Source organism: Hyperolius riggenbachi, chromosome 11 (assembly GCF_040937935.1).
Source record: "Hyperolius riggenbachi isolate aHypRig1 chromosome 11, aHypRig1.pri, whole genome shotgun sequence".
Classification (NCBI taxonomy): Eukaryota; Metazoa; Chordata; class Amphibia; order Anura; family Hyperoliidae; genus Hyperolius; species Hyperolius riggenbachi.
Window position 1 is genome coordinate 238,858,013 of NC_090656.1, and position 16,166 is coordinate 238,874,178.

A 16,166-nucleotide genomic window follows, 5' to 3' on the forward strand; every position below is an offset into this window, starting at 1 on the left:
CGGGGGTCTCGCGGCAGCCCTCCGAACAGCCGCCGACAGACCCGACTGTCAATTCAATATTTACCTGTGCAGGCTCCAGCGGGGGCGCTGTGGCTGCTTTCCGCTCCGAACTACACGGAAATACCCCATCTCAGTCTGGTCCGCTCTACTGCGCAGGCGCCGGAGACTTCGGAGCCGACAGCCGTCAGAGCGCCTGCGCAGGAGCCAGGAAGGTAAATATTGACGTCACCGCTGCACGGAGGGCTGCAGTGAGACCCCTGAGGGACGGAGGACGGCGTGGGAAGCCTCATTAGGATCCCGAGGCTTCCCCCACCCGAGGTGAGTACCCCCCAGGGGACGTCTTCACGTTACAGATTCTCTTTAAAGGGATATCGGGGCTAGAATGTAAAATCCAGCAGCCTCCCTGTAAAAGAACATTATTGCTACCTGCACTGCCTGCTCCCTCAAGGCCGCCCACAGACCCCGCATCACATGACTACTGGCGCCTGGCCCCGCCTCCCCTCCCTACCCCCATATTGGCAATTTTCTCTCTGTAGGGACAAGAAGCAGAGCCAGGCGCCGGTAGTTGCCACCATAAAAACACCCCCTTCCCCCGGGAGTCGGTGACTCCCACCTCCTCCTGGGGCACCGGAGGTGGGGAAGAGCCCCTTGTCCATGGATGAGACAAGGGCTCCAGGGGGAAGGGGAAGGCTTGGCCACCCCCCATACCATGGACCATGCGGGCTGGTATAGCTCAGGGTGCGAAGCCCCAGTCGGCCGGGGCTTCACATTCTGGCTATCCCAGCCTGCATGGGGGACAAGGGGTTACAGAGACACGGGAGGGGGGACCCCACGTCATTTTTGAAAAAAAAATTCCCATCCTCTGAACATAAAAACAAAAACAAAAAAATTAGGAAAAGATGCCAGGGATCATTATACAGTCCATACACATACAATCGATTCCGGACTCAACTCTTGCACAAATAATCTTCTGAATTTATTGTAATAATGTGTGGTTATACAGCAAACAGAGAGCACAACGTTTCGGGTTACATGCCCTTTCTCAAGTGCTTAACCATCTGATTACACATAGACCTTCATATAGACACACAAACATGAACACACCCCTTCAAAGCCTTGGGGGGCGGACACAAAAAACTTTTCCCAAAACATTAACCCTTACTCCTGAAAGGACAACAAATAATCATAAGAAGCACTTCAAACTGAAGTGCTCGTTAAGGCCACTGGGGGATTGTGTCCCCAACCTCTCCATCCACCAAGCCTCATGCCTGAGTAGCGCCCTCCTAAATTCCCTACCTTCATGGTGCTGAACCACCTTGAGTACCTGCCATCGAAGCTGGCTCACACCGTGATTAAACTCAGCAAAATGGCGTGCGAGGGGATATTCACGTTCTTTCTCCTCATCCTTTTTCTTTTTACACGCTTCCGGGTGACGTATATTGCTTTTTTACTCGTTGAGTCTAGCTTTAATGTCCCTTGAGGTCTGGCCAACATAGGACAGACCACAAGGGCATTTGATGAGGTACACAACAACACCCGTCGAATCACAAGTGGCGAAATCCCTAATGGGAACCGGCTTAACCGATCTAGTACTTTGTACATTGGGCCCCCTTATAATGCCATAACAATGCTGGCAATTAAGGCATGGAAAGGTCCAGGGCTGTGGAGTCGGTACAAAAATCTTCCGACTCCAACTCCGACTCCTCCGACTCCGGGTACCAAAAATTGCTCAGACTCCAACTCCTCGACTCCGACTCCTTAGTCTAATACTTAACAGGGCTGTGGATTGTGACGGATTGCGGAGAAACCGCCACGCCTTCTGACAGTTTCCCCGCAGCAACATGCGTCTAGTTTGGCTGGACCCAGTAGTGCACACAGATGGAGAGCTGCACGCGCCGCAAGAAAGGCTCTTTACACCAATAGGAGAAGGGTCAGCTGATCGTGGCGGTCAGCTGATCCCAGCTCAGTAGTTGATTGGCTGATGGGAGCTGGGTGGCGCTGGAGAGCGCTTCACTATATATATCTCTTGCTGTTCAGTTGCTGGTTGTCTAGCGTTGCGAATGCCTATGTGTTAGCACTCAGACCTAGTGTGGTGGAACCAGGTGGACCTGGGAATCCACACTTAGCCAGTTTACTGTGTATCATCTGTGTTATTCCTTAGACCAGTTCCAGGGTGTAGAGACCACGGACCTCATACCCCAGACTAGGAATACTGTGTATCATCTGTGTTATTCCTTAGACCAGTTCCAGGGTGTAGAGACCACAAACCTCACACCCAGACTAGGGAACTTGTGTTATCATTCTGTTATACATCAGACTAGTTCCAGGGTGTAGAGACCACGGACCTCACACTCATACTAGGGAACTTGTGTTATCAATCTGTTATACATCAGACTAGTTCCAGGGTGTAGAGACCATGGACCTCACACCCAGACTAGGCATTGTTGGATATCTGTTATGACGTATTGCTTTCCTGACCACTCCTCTGATCTCTGATTCGGTACCTTGCACTTCTGATATTCCGTTGCCAAACCCTGCTTGCCTTGGATACCGAATCAGCTTCCTGTTTTTGTACTTTATCTGTCAGTGTGTTGCCGACCCGGCCTGCCCGACCTTTCTGGCTGTCACCCACCCCTTGGGTGCTCAGCCCTCCTGCAGGGGCCCTCTGCTTTCCAGAGGGGGCACTGCTGCAAAACCAGTCAGGGTCTCCTTCTCCTGGAGTCCTTGACTGCAGTAGAGTCTGTCTCTACTTATTGGACCACCTGCTACCCCGGTGGTCCAATTCCTACTGTCACACCAAACACTTACACGCTTCAGGTGTCTAGAGGTTAGCAATATATCTGTATTATCGGTGATTCTGCAGATCATCAATAATCAGGTATATATCTGTATTTTTGGTGATACTGCAGATCACCAATAATCAGATTCTCTCTGCGTGCTGACACCAATCGTTACATGGATTTTGTACAAAAATCATGCGACTCCGACTCCCACTCCTCAGTTTCTGAAACCACCACTCCGACTCCAACTCCGACTCCGGGTGCCCAAAATTGCCCCGACTCCGACTCCTCGACTCTGACTCCAACTCCACAGCCCCGGAAAGGTCCCCTTCCTAGGGGTGCCCAAGAAAACCTGGCGGGGTAATTTAGATCTCCCAATATCCGCCCTAGGGGGTGCTCGGCAGATCTGGGCAAGCTGAGGATCCGCCTCCACCAATGGCCAAAACTGCAGGACAGTGTCCCGCAGAATCGAGGACTCCCTGCAAAATGTCGTAGTAAAATGTATATTAGTGTCATTATCCTACTTCTGCACACCATACGTTCTCAGCACTTCCCTGTTCATAGCTCCCACCTCTATCGCTAACTCCTCACATCTCTGATCATATCCTGAGTCAGCTCAGCCTGCCTCCAATATAACGTATCATCACACGTGATACGCCTTAACCGGATGTATTGGCTCCTGGGGAGACCATTAATCAATGGTTTCAGGGTGGCAACTGCTGGCCAATAAGAAAACATTTTTATCTGTATTCTTAAGGTATAAAATAATCACTCTCAAACCCGTCACTTTACCTTCTAATTTCCACACTTGAACTTGCTGACTCTAATATGTATAGACTGCTACCAAGGGATCCCACCTTCCAGTTTAAAAGTGAAGTGGACATATTACTGGATGGGGCATCAGAAACAGGGATCATTAGCAAAGAGTTAGCAGATTATTCGTGCAAGGGTTGAGTCCGGAATGGATTGTATGTGTATGGACTGGATTTTGATTGGAGGCTTGATGAACCTCCTACGATGATCTGTGACTCCCCGAGACAAATGGAATAATACCTGAGGCCTGTGGACAACTTGTACTGTGTAGGGATCATTATACAGCCATATTGTGGCTGTACAGCGATCCCTGGCCAAAGCAGTGTGGCTCCGAAGGGGTTTACAGGGGGCCAAACTCCGTCAGGAAATTCATTGCTCTCTCTTCTGATATATGTAAATTTACACTACTGTTAGGTTGCTACCTTATCTGTCATTTACTGCATTTAAATGTATACTTTTTTTCCTTTGAAACTTTAAAATCGATTTTCTCAAAAACTATACTGTCTTTTTGAAAAATGATTTTTTTTCCCCTTGTTCTCTTGTTCCCATCGTTCTCCTTAAAGGGACCCTTAAGCCAGAAATAAAAAATGAGTTTTACTCACCTGGGGCTTCTACCAGCCCCCTGCAGCAGTCCTGTGCCCTCGCAGCCACTCACTAATCCTCTGCTCCCCGGCTGCCAGCTAGTTTCGTTTTTGCCGACAGGCCCGTCAGGACTGGCCACACGTAGCTTTTTCCGCATTCCTGACTGTAATTAGCGCTATTGCGGGCAACGCGTACAAAAATTTGCGTTGCCGCATTACGAACGCATAGATATGCGGCAACACGTATTTTTGTATGCGTTGTGGCCCCCAATAGCGCTAATTACTGTCGGGAATGCGGAAAAAGCTACGCGTGGCCAGTCCTGACGGGCCTGTTGGCAAAAAAGAAACTAGCTGGCAGCATTGGACCAGAGGATTAGTGAGTGTCTACAAGAGCACAGGACTGCTGCAGGGGGCTGGTAGAAGCAGAACTAGCTGGCAGCGGGGGAGCAGAGGATTAGTGAGTGGCTGCGAGGGCACAGGACTGCTGCAGGGGGCTGGTAGAAGCAGAACTAGCTGGCAGCGGGGGACCAGAGGATTAGTGAGTGGCTGCGAGGGCACAGGACTGCTGCAGGAGGCTGGTAGAAGCAGGACTAGCTGGCAGCGGGGGACCAGAGGATTAGTGAGTGGCTGCGAGGGCACAGGACTGCTGCAGGGGGCTGGTAGAAGCAGAACTAGCTGGCAGAGGGGGACCAGAGGATTAGTGAGTGGCTGCGAGGGCACAGGACTGCTGCAGGGGGCTGGTAGAAGCAGAACTAGCTGGCAGCGGGGGACCAGAGGATTAGTGAGTGGCTGCGAGGGCACAGGACTGCTGCAGGAGGCTGGTAGAAGCAGGACTAGCTGGCAGTGGGGGACCAGAGGATTAGTGAGTGGCTGCGAGGGCACAGGACTGCTGCAGGGGGCTGGTAGAAGCAGAACTAGCTGGCAGAGGGGGACCAGAGGATTAGTGAGTGGCTGCGAGGGCACAGGACTGCTGCAGGGGGCTGGTAGAAGCAGAACTAGCTGGCAGAGGGGGACCAGAGGATTAGTGAGTGGCTGCGAGGGCACAGGACTGCTGCAGGAGGCTGGTAGAAGCAGGACTAGCTGGCAGCGGGGGACCAGAGGATTAGTGAGTGGCTGTGAGGGCACAGGACTGCTGCAGGGGGCTGGTAGAAGCAGAACTAGCTGGCAGAGGGGGACCAGAGGATTAGTGAGTGGCTGCGAGGGCACAGGACTGCTGCAGGGGGCTGGTAGAAGCAGAACTAGCTGGCAGCGGGGGACCAGAGGATTAGTGAGTGGCTGCGAGGGCACAGGACTGCTGCAGGGGGCTGGTAGAAGCAGGACTAGCTGGCAGCGGGGGACCAGAGGATTAGTGAGTGGCTGCGAGGGCACAGGACTGCTGCAGGGGGCTGGTAGAAGCAGAACTAGCTGGCAGCGGGGGACCAGAGGATTAGTGAGTGGCTGCGAGGGCACAGGACTGCTGCAGGAGGCTGGTAGAAGCAGGACTAGCTGGCAGCGGGGGACCAGAGGATTAGTGAGTGGCTGTGAGGGCACAGGACTGCTGCAGGGGGCTGGTAGAAGCAGAACTAGCTGGCAGAGGGGGACCAGAGGATTAGTGAGTGGCTGCGAGGGCACAGGATGGCTGCAGGGGGCTGGTAGAAGCAGAACTAGCTGGCAGAGGGGGACCAGAGGATTAGTGAGTGGCTGTGAGGGCACAGGACTGCTGCAGGGGGCTGGTAGAAGCAGAACTAGCTGGCAGAGGGGGACCAGAGGATTAGTGAGTGGCTGCGAGGGCACAGGATGGCTGCAGGGGGCTGGTAGAAGCAGAACTAGCTGGCAGAGGGGGACCAGAGGATTAGTGAGTGGCTACGAGGGCACAGGACTGCTGCAGGGGGCTGGTAGAAGCAGAACTAGCTGGCAGCGGGGGACCAGAGGATTAGTGAGTGGCTGCGAGGGCACAGGACTGCTGCAGGGGGCTGGTAGAAGCAGAACTAGCTGGCAGAGGGGGACCAGAGGATTAGTGAGTGGCTGCGAGGGCACAGGACTGCTGCAGGGGGCTGGTAGAAGCAGAACTAGCTGGCAGAGGGGGACCAGAGGATTAGTGAGTGGCTGCGAGGGCACAGGACTGCTGCAGGGGGCTGGTAGAAGCAGAACTAGCTGGCAGCGGGGGACCAGAGGATTAGTGAGTGGCTGCGAGGGCACAGGACTGCTGCAGGGGGCTGGTAGAAGCAGAACTAGCTGGCAGCGGGGGACCAGAGGATTAGTGAGTGGCTGCGAGGGCACAGGACTGCTGAAGGGGGCTGGTAGAAGCCCCAGGTGAGTAAAACTCATTTTTTTTTCTGACTCAAGGTTCACTTTAAGATAACCTGCAAATGTGGTGTTTCTAGCATGTAAGGGAGCTTTGCTATTAACCGCTAAAGTCGGTGGGTTTTTAATCACCACTCGTGATTCGTGATTACATGTTGTTATTTGACTCAAAACCGTACTCGAGTCGGATATCCCTTTCTATTCATTATCGTGATGACCAGTCAATTCGGAAGGGGATGGAGTCATGCTCGTGATCACTCGTATTCATGATCAGCGGTATCCGAGACACACTAGTGAGCGGTTACCAGGCAGCAGCGAGCAGTTACCAGGCAGCAGCGAGCGGTTACCAGGCAACAGCGAGCAGTTACCAGGCAGCAGCAAGCAGTTACGAGGTGTCAGTGAGCAGTAACCAGGCAGCAGCAAGCAGTTACCAGGTGTCAGTGAGCAGTAGTGAAATTTTAAGAGGCATTTCACTGTGGAAAAGAGGCCTTAAAGGGACACTTAAATCTCTGAAAAAAATGAGTTTTACTTACCTGGGGCTTCCAGCAGCCCCCTGCAGCTGTATTGTGCTCACGCCGATTCCATCAGATGCTCCTGGCCCCGCCGGCAGCCACTTCCGGTTTCGGTGACAGGAGTCGACAGGCCGGGAACGTGAGTGATTCTTCGCGTTCCCGGCCACAATAGCACCCTCTATGCTGCTATATGCTATGTGCTATATGCTATAGCAGCATAGAGGGCACTATTGTAGCTGGGAATCACTCGCATTCCCGGCCTGTCGGCTCCTGTCACCGAAACCGGAAGTGGCTGCCGGCGGGGCCAGGAGCATCTGATGGAATCGGCGTGAGCACAATACAGCTGCAGGGGGCTGCTGGAAGCCCCAGGTGAGTAAAACTCATTTTTTTTCAGAGACTTAAGTGCCCCTTTAACCTCTAGCCGACCGCGTCACGCCGGCGGGCGTGGCCGCGGCGGCAGCCCCAGGACCGCCTAATGCAGGTCGGCGTAAAGTCCTGGGGCTCTGTTTTGCAGGAGATCGCACGCATCTCCTGCTCGGTGGGCGGAGCGCAGCCCAACTCACAGCAATGCAAAAGCAATGGGCTGTTCACAGTGCCACGTTCTGTGAAAGTGCAGCATACTGTGCATTATACTGGGCTTTAGCCACGTTAGACTGCTTGCCCATGCGCAGTACTGCTCTGCTGACGTGCAGTGTTTTCTTCCTGGAGCGGCCGCTTTGTGCGCTGATTGGCTGGCGGGACCACGTGATGCGGAGTGGAACACACTATAAGCGCTTTTCTGAATGCTGGCGATTGCTGAGCACTTTTTAATAATCACTCCCATTCACTTTCATTAAAATCGCGGTAAAAATCACGTACAAATCGCCGCAATCGTGCAATTGCATACGTGGCGATTTTTACATGATTTTTACCGCGATTTTAATGAATGTGAATGGGGGTGATTTTTAAAAAAGCTCAGCAATCGCCAGCACTCAGAAAAGCGCTTATAGTGTGGATCCAGCCTAAATGATGCCACTGGAGTCCAGTCTATTTTACCAGGATATGCTGCGCTCTCCAATATGCATTACTAGAGACGGTTAACAAGATGCGTCTCATCATGTTGATGTAAATATTATGTTAATTTTATGCAAATATATGCAGCAATTAGATCCAGTTGCAGATGATTTGAATGAGTCTATAATTGTAAGCTTTGCCTGAAGGTAGGAAGACACTAGGCAGTGTGTGAAATGTAGCGTTTTACTGCATATGTGCTGTGCATTCTCCATGCGTTTTCTCTGCAGTTGAGGTTTTTTTCCGCACATGCGGTTTTCTTGCATTTTGCGTGTATTTTATTTTTAATGCATTTGCAGTTTGCATGTATAAATCACATGTGTTTTGTATGTTTTGCATGCGTTTTTTTAATGCGTGTTATGCTAATCACTAGGAAGTCAACAAGAAGTGGAAATGCATCATCAAGCTATTAAAAAAAAAAAAAAAAAAACACACACACAAAAGAAAATGCAACAAAATATACATTTTTAAAAATGTGTATTGCAGAACATAAACATATGCGTTGGTATCGGTTGAAAAGGGCGCCCGAGCTGCCTGTATGAAAAGGGCGCCACCATAGACATCAATGTTATTCCTGGAAATATGGGCTACAAGGTGTAGAAAAGGGCACCCGAGTTTTGATATAGGCTACAAGCAGGCTCCCCTTTGTAGCCCATATTTTTTCGGCTACAAGGTTTTCGGCTACAGTAGGGCGCCCCTTTGTAGCCCATATTTTTTTCGGCTACAAGGTTTTTGGCTACAGTAAGGTGCCCCTTTGTAGCCCATATTATTGCCTTTTTTTGTAGCCGAAGTTTTTATATGGGCTACACCAGGCGCCTTTTTTTGTAGCCGAAGTTTTTATATGGGCTACACCAGGCGCCTTTTTTTGTAGCCGAAGTTTTTATATGGGCTACACCAGGCGCCTTTTTTGTAGCCGAAGTTTTTATATGGGCTACACCAGGCGCCTTTTTTTGTAGCCGAAGTTTATATGGGCTACACCAGGCGCCTTTTTTGTAGCCGAAGTTGGTATATATGGGCTCCACCAGGCGCCCTTTTTTACCGGCCCCCTTTTCATATAGACCCCATGCGTTTTTTCATGTGGCCCACTGACTTGCATTGTACACGTTAACGCTAGCGTCTCTGCCTAGTGTGTTCCTACCCTCAGGCTCCGCCCCTGTATGCAGATCCGCCCCTTTACCGGTTATTCCCGCCTTCGCTCACCTTGCAGTGTCGGCTGTCGCCGCAGTGTAAACTGATTCCACATTCATCTGTGATCTCTGTGATCTCCGACAAATCTTCATCTTCAAACTCCTCCAGCGTGATGTCATGAGTGAGCCTGCAACGGGAAACGCAATGATATAATATATATATAATAACCACCTCTATAAACTCCTCCAGCGTGATGTCATGAGTGAGCCTACAACGGGAAACACAAGGATATAATATATATATATAATAACCACCCCTATAAACTCCTCCAGCGTGATGTCATGGGTTACAACGGGAAACGCAATGATATAATATAATATATATAAAAATTAGGCAGGCATGTACACGCACCAGAACAATTATTATAGTGGTTGCTGCTAGCAGCGGCCTTAAAAATTCAGGAATCCACCTGGAGTCCTGGACCCTGTTGGTGGTTGCGGAGAAGGCAGTCAAGTGGTCTGCAGGCAGAGATGCTGTGTGGGGACTGACTTAGTCTTGGGGCAGGCAGCAGCGGCCGGCAGGCAGAGATGCTGTGTGGGGACTGACTTAGTCTTCGGGCAGGCAGTCACAGGGCCTGCAGGCAGAGATGCTGTCTGTGGGGACTGACTTATGCTACGTACACACATGCGACAACGATCGTTCGTTGAGAACGACGAACGAACTTTTAATTGATGAAAGAACGACCTAAGTAAAGATAGTTTTAAAAGGTGTGTAACGATCTGATCGTTAGAACGAACGTTACATCACGTAAAGCAACTATTGCGCCTGCGCATAAAAATGAGAAGTTTCACAGAGAAATAGTGAAATGCGCATGTCAAGCCTAGTACGAACGACCGTTTCCAACGATGTACTACTTTTGCAAATGATCGTCGTTGGTTAAAATCCGCCGAGACAGAACTTTCTTTTGTAGCGATTTGGCTCGTTCGTCGTTTGCCTTAATAGTCGGTGGTTCGTTTTTTTGTAACGATCGTCGTTGGTAAAGATCGGGGAACGATCGTTACAAACGACTATAGTCGCATGTATGTACGCACCTTTAGTCTTGGGACAGGCAGTAGCCCTCCGGGATCCATGCCTCATACATTTTGATAAAGGTGAGGTACTGAACACTTTTTTGATCTAGGCAACTTCTCTTCTCACTGACAATTCCTCCAGCTGTGTTGAAGGTCATAGATGCAGTGAAAGGTATGCACTGACTGGTATTATAATACAATGTGCAGTCACACAGATGCAGTGAAAGGTACTGACTGCTGGTATAATACAATGTGCAGTCACACAGATGCAGTGAAAGGTATACACTGACTGCTGGTATAATACAATGTGCAGTCACACAGATGCAGTGAAAGGTATACACTGACTGCTGGTATAATACAATGTGCAATCACACAGATGCAGTGAAAGGTATACACTGAATGTGCTGGGCCTAGCACAGTATAGCAATTAGCAAGCTGCGACAGACAGGGCTGTATATGCAGTGTCAGTGACACACACACACATATACACACACACAAGCTTTTTTTTTGTGGTGCTCTTCATCAACAAATACCAGCAAGGAACAAGCTAACCATAGCTAACTCACGCTTTCCCTATCTCTCCAGCAACCTCTCCCTTCTCTCACTAATACAGCAGCAGACAGAGTGAATGGCCGACGCTGCTGCCTTTTATAAGGGGGGGGGGGCTGCCATGTGTCTGCTGACTGTGATGTAGAGGGTCAAAATTTAGCCCAATGATGTGGTATAGGGGGCGGGTCGAACTCGCTAGTGGGCGGGTCATACCCGCACGCAAAGACCGACATCCAGACGCAAAGACTGATGCGCACGCAAAGACAGATGCGCACACAGAGACCGATCACAAAGACCTATGCGCACACAGAGCCCGATGCGCACATAGAGACCGATGCACACACAGAGACCAATGCACACACAGAGACGATGCGCACGCAAAGACCGGTCACAGAGACAGATGCGCACGCAAAGACCGATGCGCACTCAGAGGCCGACGCGCACACATAGTCCGGGAAAGATGGAAGCGCTCGCAAAGACCGACATGCACACAGAGACCAATGTGCACGCAAAGACCAACGCGCACACAGAGACCGATCACAGAGACCGATGCGCACACAGAGACCGATGCACACACAGAGACAGATCACAGAGACCAATGCGCACACAGAGACCGATCACAGAGACCAATGCACACACAGAGACCGACGCGCACATAGACCAATCACAGAGACCGATGAGCACACAGAGACCGATGCGCACACAGAGACCGATCACAGAGACCGATCACAGAGACCAATGCGCACACAGAGATCGATGCGCACACAAAAACCGATCAGAGAGACCGATGCGCACACACAGAGACCGATGCGCACACACAGAGAACGCTGCGCACACAGAGACCGCTGCGCACACAGAGACCGCTGCGCACACAGAGACCGCTGCACACACAGAGACCGCTGCACACACAGAGACTTATGCGCACACAGAGACCGCTGCGCACACAGAGACCGCTGCGCACACAGAGACCGCTGCATACACAGAGACCGATGCACACACAGAGACCGATGCACACACAGAGACCGATGCACACACAGAGACCGATGCACACACAGAGACCGCTGCACACACAGAGACCACTGCACACAGAGACCGACGCCAGTGACGAATGCACACACAGAGAACAATTCACCCGCAGAGACCGATGCTCACACAGAGACCGATGCTCACACAGACACCGATGCTCACACAGAGACCAATGCTCACACAGAGACCAATGCTCACACAGAGACCAATACTCACACAGAGACTGATGCTCACACAGAGACCGATGCACACACTGAGGCTGATCACAGAGACCACTGCACACACAGTGACCTATGCACACAGAGACCGACGCCAGTGACGAATGCACACACAGAGAACAATGCACCCGCAGAGACCGATGCGCACACAGAGACCGATGCACACAGAGAGACCGATCACTGAGACCGATGCACACACAGAGACCGATGCACACACAGAGACCGATGCACACACAGAGACCGATGCACACACAGAGACCGATGCACCCGCAGAAACCGATGCACCCACAGAGACCGATACGCACACAGAGACCGATCACAGAGACCAATGCACACAGAGAGACCGATGCACACACAGAGACCGATGCACACACAAAGACTTATGCACACACAGAGACTGATGCACACACAGAGACCGATGCACACACATAGACCGATGCACACACAGAGACCGATGCGCACACAGAGACTGATGCACACACAGAGACCGATGCACACACAGAGACCGATGCACACACAGAGACCGATGCACACACAGAGACTGATGCACACACAGAAACCGATGCACACACAGAGATCAATGCGCACACAGGGACCGCTGCGCACACAGAGACCGCTGCGCACACTCCTCCAGCGTGATGTCATGAGTGAGCCTGCAACGGGAAACGCAATGATATAATATATATATAATAACCACCTCTATAAACTCCTCCAGCGTGATGTCATGAGTGAGCCTACAACGGGAAACACAATGATATAATATATATATAATAACCACCCCTATAAACTCCTCCAGCGTGATGTCATGGGTTACAACGGGAAACGCAATGTTATAATATAATATATATAAAAATTAGGCAGGCATGTACACGCACCAGAAAAATTATTATAGTGGTTGCTGCTAGCAGCGGCCTTAAAAATTCAGGAATCCACCTGGAGTCCTGGACCCTGTTGGTGGTTGCGGAGAAGGCAGTCAAGTGGTCTGCAGGCAGAGATGCTGTGTGGGGACTGACTTAGTCTTCGGGCAGGCAGTCACAGGGCCTGCAGGCAGAGATGCTGTCTGTGGGGACTGACTTATGCTACGTACACACATGCGACAACGATCGTTCGTTGAGAACGACGAACGAACTTTTAATTGATGAAAGAACGACCTAAGTAAAGATAGTTTTAAAAGGTGTGTAACGATCTGATCGTTAGAACGAACGTTACATCACGTAAAGCAACTATTGCGCCTGCGCATAAAAATGAGAAGTTTCACAGAGAAATAGTGAAATGCGCATGTCAAGCCTAGTACGAACGACCGTTTCCAACGATGTACTACTTTTGCAAACGATCGTCGTTGGTTAAAATCCGCCGAGACAGAACTTTCTTTTGTAGCGATTTGGCTCGTTCGTCGTTTGCCTTAATAGTCGGTGGTTCGTTTTTTGTAACGATCGTCGTTGGTAAAGATCGGGGAACGATCGTTACAAACGACTATAGTCGCATGTGTGTACGCACCTTTAGTCTTGGGACAGGCAGTAGCCCTCCGGGATCCATGCCTCATACATTTTGATAAAGGTGAGGTACTGAACACTTTTTTGATCTAGGCAACTTCTCTTCTCACTGGCAATGCCTCCAGCTGTGTTGAAGGTCATAGATGCAGTGAAAGGTATGCACTGACTGGTATTATAATACAAAGTGCAGTCACACAGATGCAGTGAAAGGTACTGACTGCTGGTATAATACAATGTGCAGTCACACAGATGCAGTGAAAGGTATACACTGACTGCTGGTATAATACAATGTGCAGTCACACAGATGCAGTGAAAGGTATACACTGACTGCTGGTATAATACAATGTGCAATCACACAGATGCAGTGAAAGGTATACACTGAATGTGCTGGGCCTAGCACAGTATAGCAATTAGCAAGCTGCGACAGACAGGGCTGTATATGCAGTGTCAGTGACACACACACACATATACACACACACAAGCTTTTTTTTTTTGTGGTGCTCTTCATCAACAAATACCAGCAAGGAACAAGCTAACCATAGCTAACTCACGCTTTCCCTATCTCTCCAGCAACCTCTCCCTTCTCTCACTAATACAGCAGCAGACAGAGTGAATGGCCGACGCTGCTGCCTTTTATAAGGGGGGGGGGCTGACATGTGCTGACTGTGATGTAGAGGGTCAAAATTTAGTCCAATGATGTGGTATAGGGGGCGGGTCGAACTCGCTAGTGGGCGGGTCATACCCGCACGCAAAGACCGACATCCAGACGCAAAGACTGATGCGCACGCAAAGACAGATGCGCACACAGAGACCGATCACAAAGACCTATGCGCACACAGAGCCGATGCGCACATAGAGACCGATGCACACACAGAGACCAATGCACACACAGAGACGATGCGCACGCAAAGACCGGTCACAGAGACAGATGCGCACGCAAAGACCGATGCGCACTCAGAGGCCGACGCGCACACATAGTCCGGCAAAGATGGAAGCGCTCGCAAAGACCGACATGCACACAGAGACCAATGTGCACGCAAAGACCGACGCGCACACAGAGACCGATCACAGAGACCGATGCGCACACAGAGACCGATGCACACACAGAGACAGATCACAGAGACCAATGCACACACAGAGACCGACGCGCACAGAGACCAATCACAGAGACCGATGAGCACACAGAGACCAATGCGCACACAGAGACCGATCATAGAGACCGATCACAGAGACCAATGCGCACACAGAGATCGATGCGCACACAAAGACCGATCAGAGAGACTGATGCGCACACACAGAGACCGATGCGCACACATAGAGACCGCTGCGCACACAGAGACCGCTGCGCACACAGAGACCGCTGCACACAGAGAGACCGCTGCACACACAGAGACCGCTGCACACACAGAGACTTATGCACACACAGAGACTTATGCGCACACAGAGACCGCTGCGCACACAGAGACCGCTGCATACACAGAGACCGATGCACACACAGAGACCGATGCACACACAGAGACCGCTGCACACACAGAGACCACTGCACACAGAGACCGACGCCAGTGACGAATGCACACACAGAAAACAATTCACCCGCAGAGACCGATGCTCACACAGAGACCGATGCTCACACAGACACCGATGCTCACACAGAGACCAATGCTCACACAGAGACCAATGCTCACACAGAGACCAATACTCACACAGAGACTGATGCTCACACAGAGACTGATGCTCACACAGAGACTGATGCTCACACAGGGACCGATGCACACACTGAGGGCGATCACAGAGACCACTGCACACACAGTGACCTATGCACACAGAGACCGACGCCAGTGACGAATGCACACACAGAGAACAATGCACCCGCAGAGACCGATGCGCACACAGAGACCGATGCACACAGAGAGACCGATCACTGAGACCGATGCACCCGCAGAGACCGATGCACACACAGAGACCGATGCACCCGCAGAGACCGATGCACCCGCAGAAACCGATGCACCCACAGAGACCGATGCGCACACAGAGACCGATCACAGAGACCAATGCACACAGAGAGACCGATGCACACAGAGACCGATGCACACACAAAGACTGATGCACACACAGAGACCGATGCACACACAGAGACCGATGCACACACAGAGACCGATGCGCACAAAGAGACCGATGCACACACAGAGACCGATGCACACACAGAGACCGATGCACACACAGAGACCGATGCACACACAGAGACCGATGCACACACAGAGACTGATGCACACACAGAGACCGATGCACACACAGAGATCAATGCGCACACAGGGACCGCTGCGCACACAGAGACCGCTGTGCACACAGAGACCGCTGCGCACACAGAGACCCCAGCGCACACAGAGACCGACGCCGGTGACGAATGCACACACAGAGAACAATGCACTCGCAAAGACCGACGCACACACAGAGACAGATGCGCATGCAAAGACCGTTCACAGAGACCGAGGCGCACACAAAGACCAATGTGCACACAGAGACCAATGCATTTGCAGGGACCGATGTGCACACAGAGACTGATGCGGTCCACCTGTGTCTGGTATAATTCCCCCCCCCCCCCCCTGTGCTGTGTCAGTCCACCTGTGTAATATAATTCCCCCCCCCCCCCCCCGTGTCAGTCC

The 16,166-nt window shown here is 51.3% G+C and overlaps 1 protein-coding gene across 3 annotated transcripts in view; it reads right to left on the reverse strand.

Annotated features, from left to right (window-relative positions):
• MAPK8IP1 (mitogen-activated protein kinase 8 interacting protein 1) overlaps nt 1-16,166 on the reverse strand; it is a 269,383-nt gene that overhangs the window by 102,695 nt on the left and 150,522 nt on the right. For all 3 annotated transcript variants that reach the window (XM_068261710.1, XM_068261708.1, XM_068261709.1), the window contains exon 2: nt 9,220-9,334. In XM_068261710.1, coding sequence (XP_068117811.1) covers nt 9,220-9,334 — 115 coding nt within the window. The remainder of the gene's footprint in view (nt 1-9,219; nt 9,335-16,166) is intronic.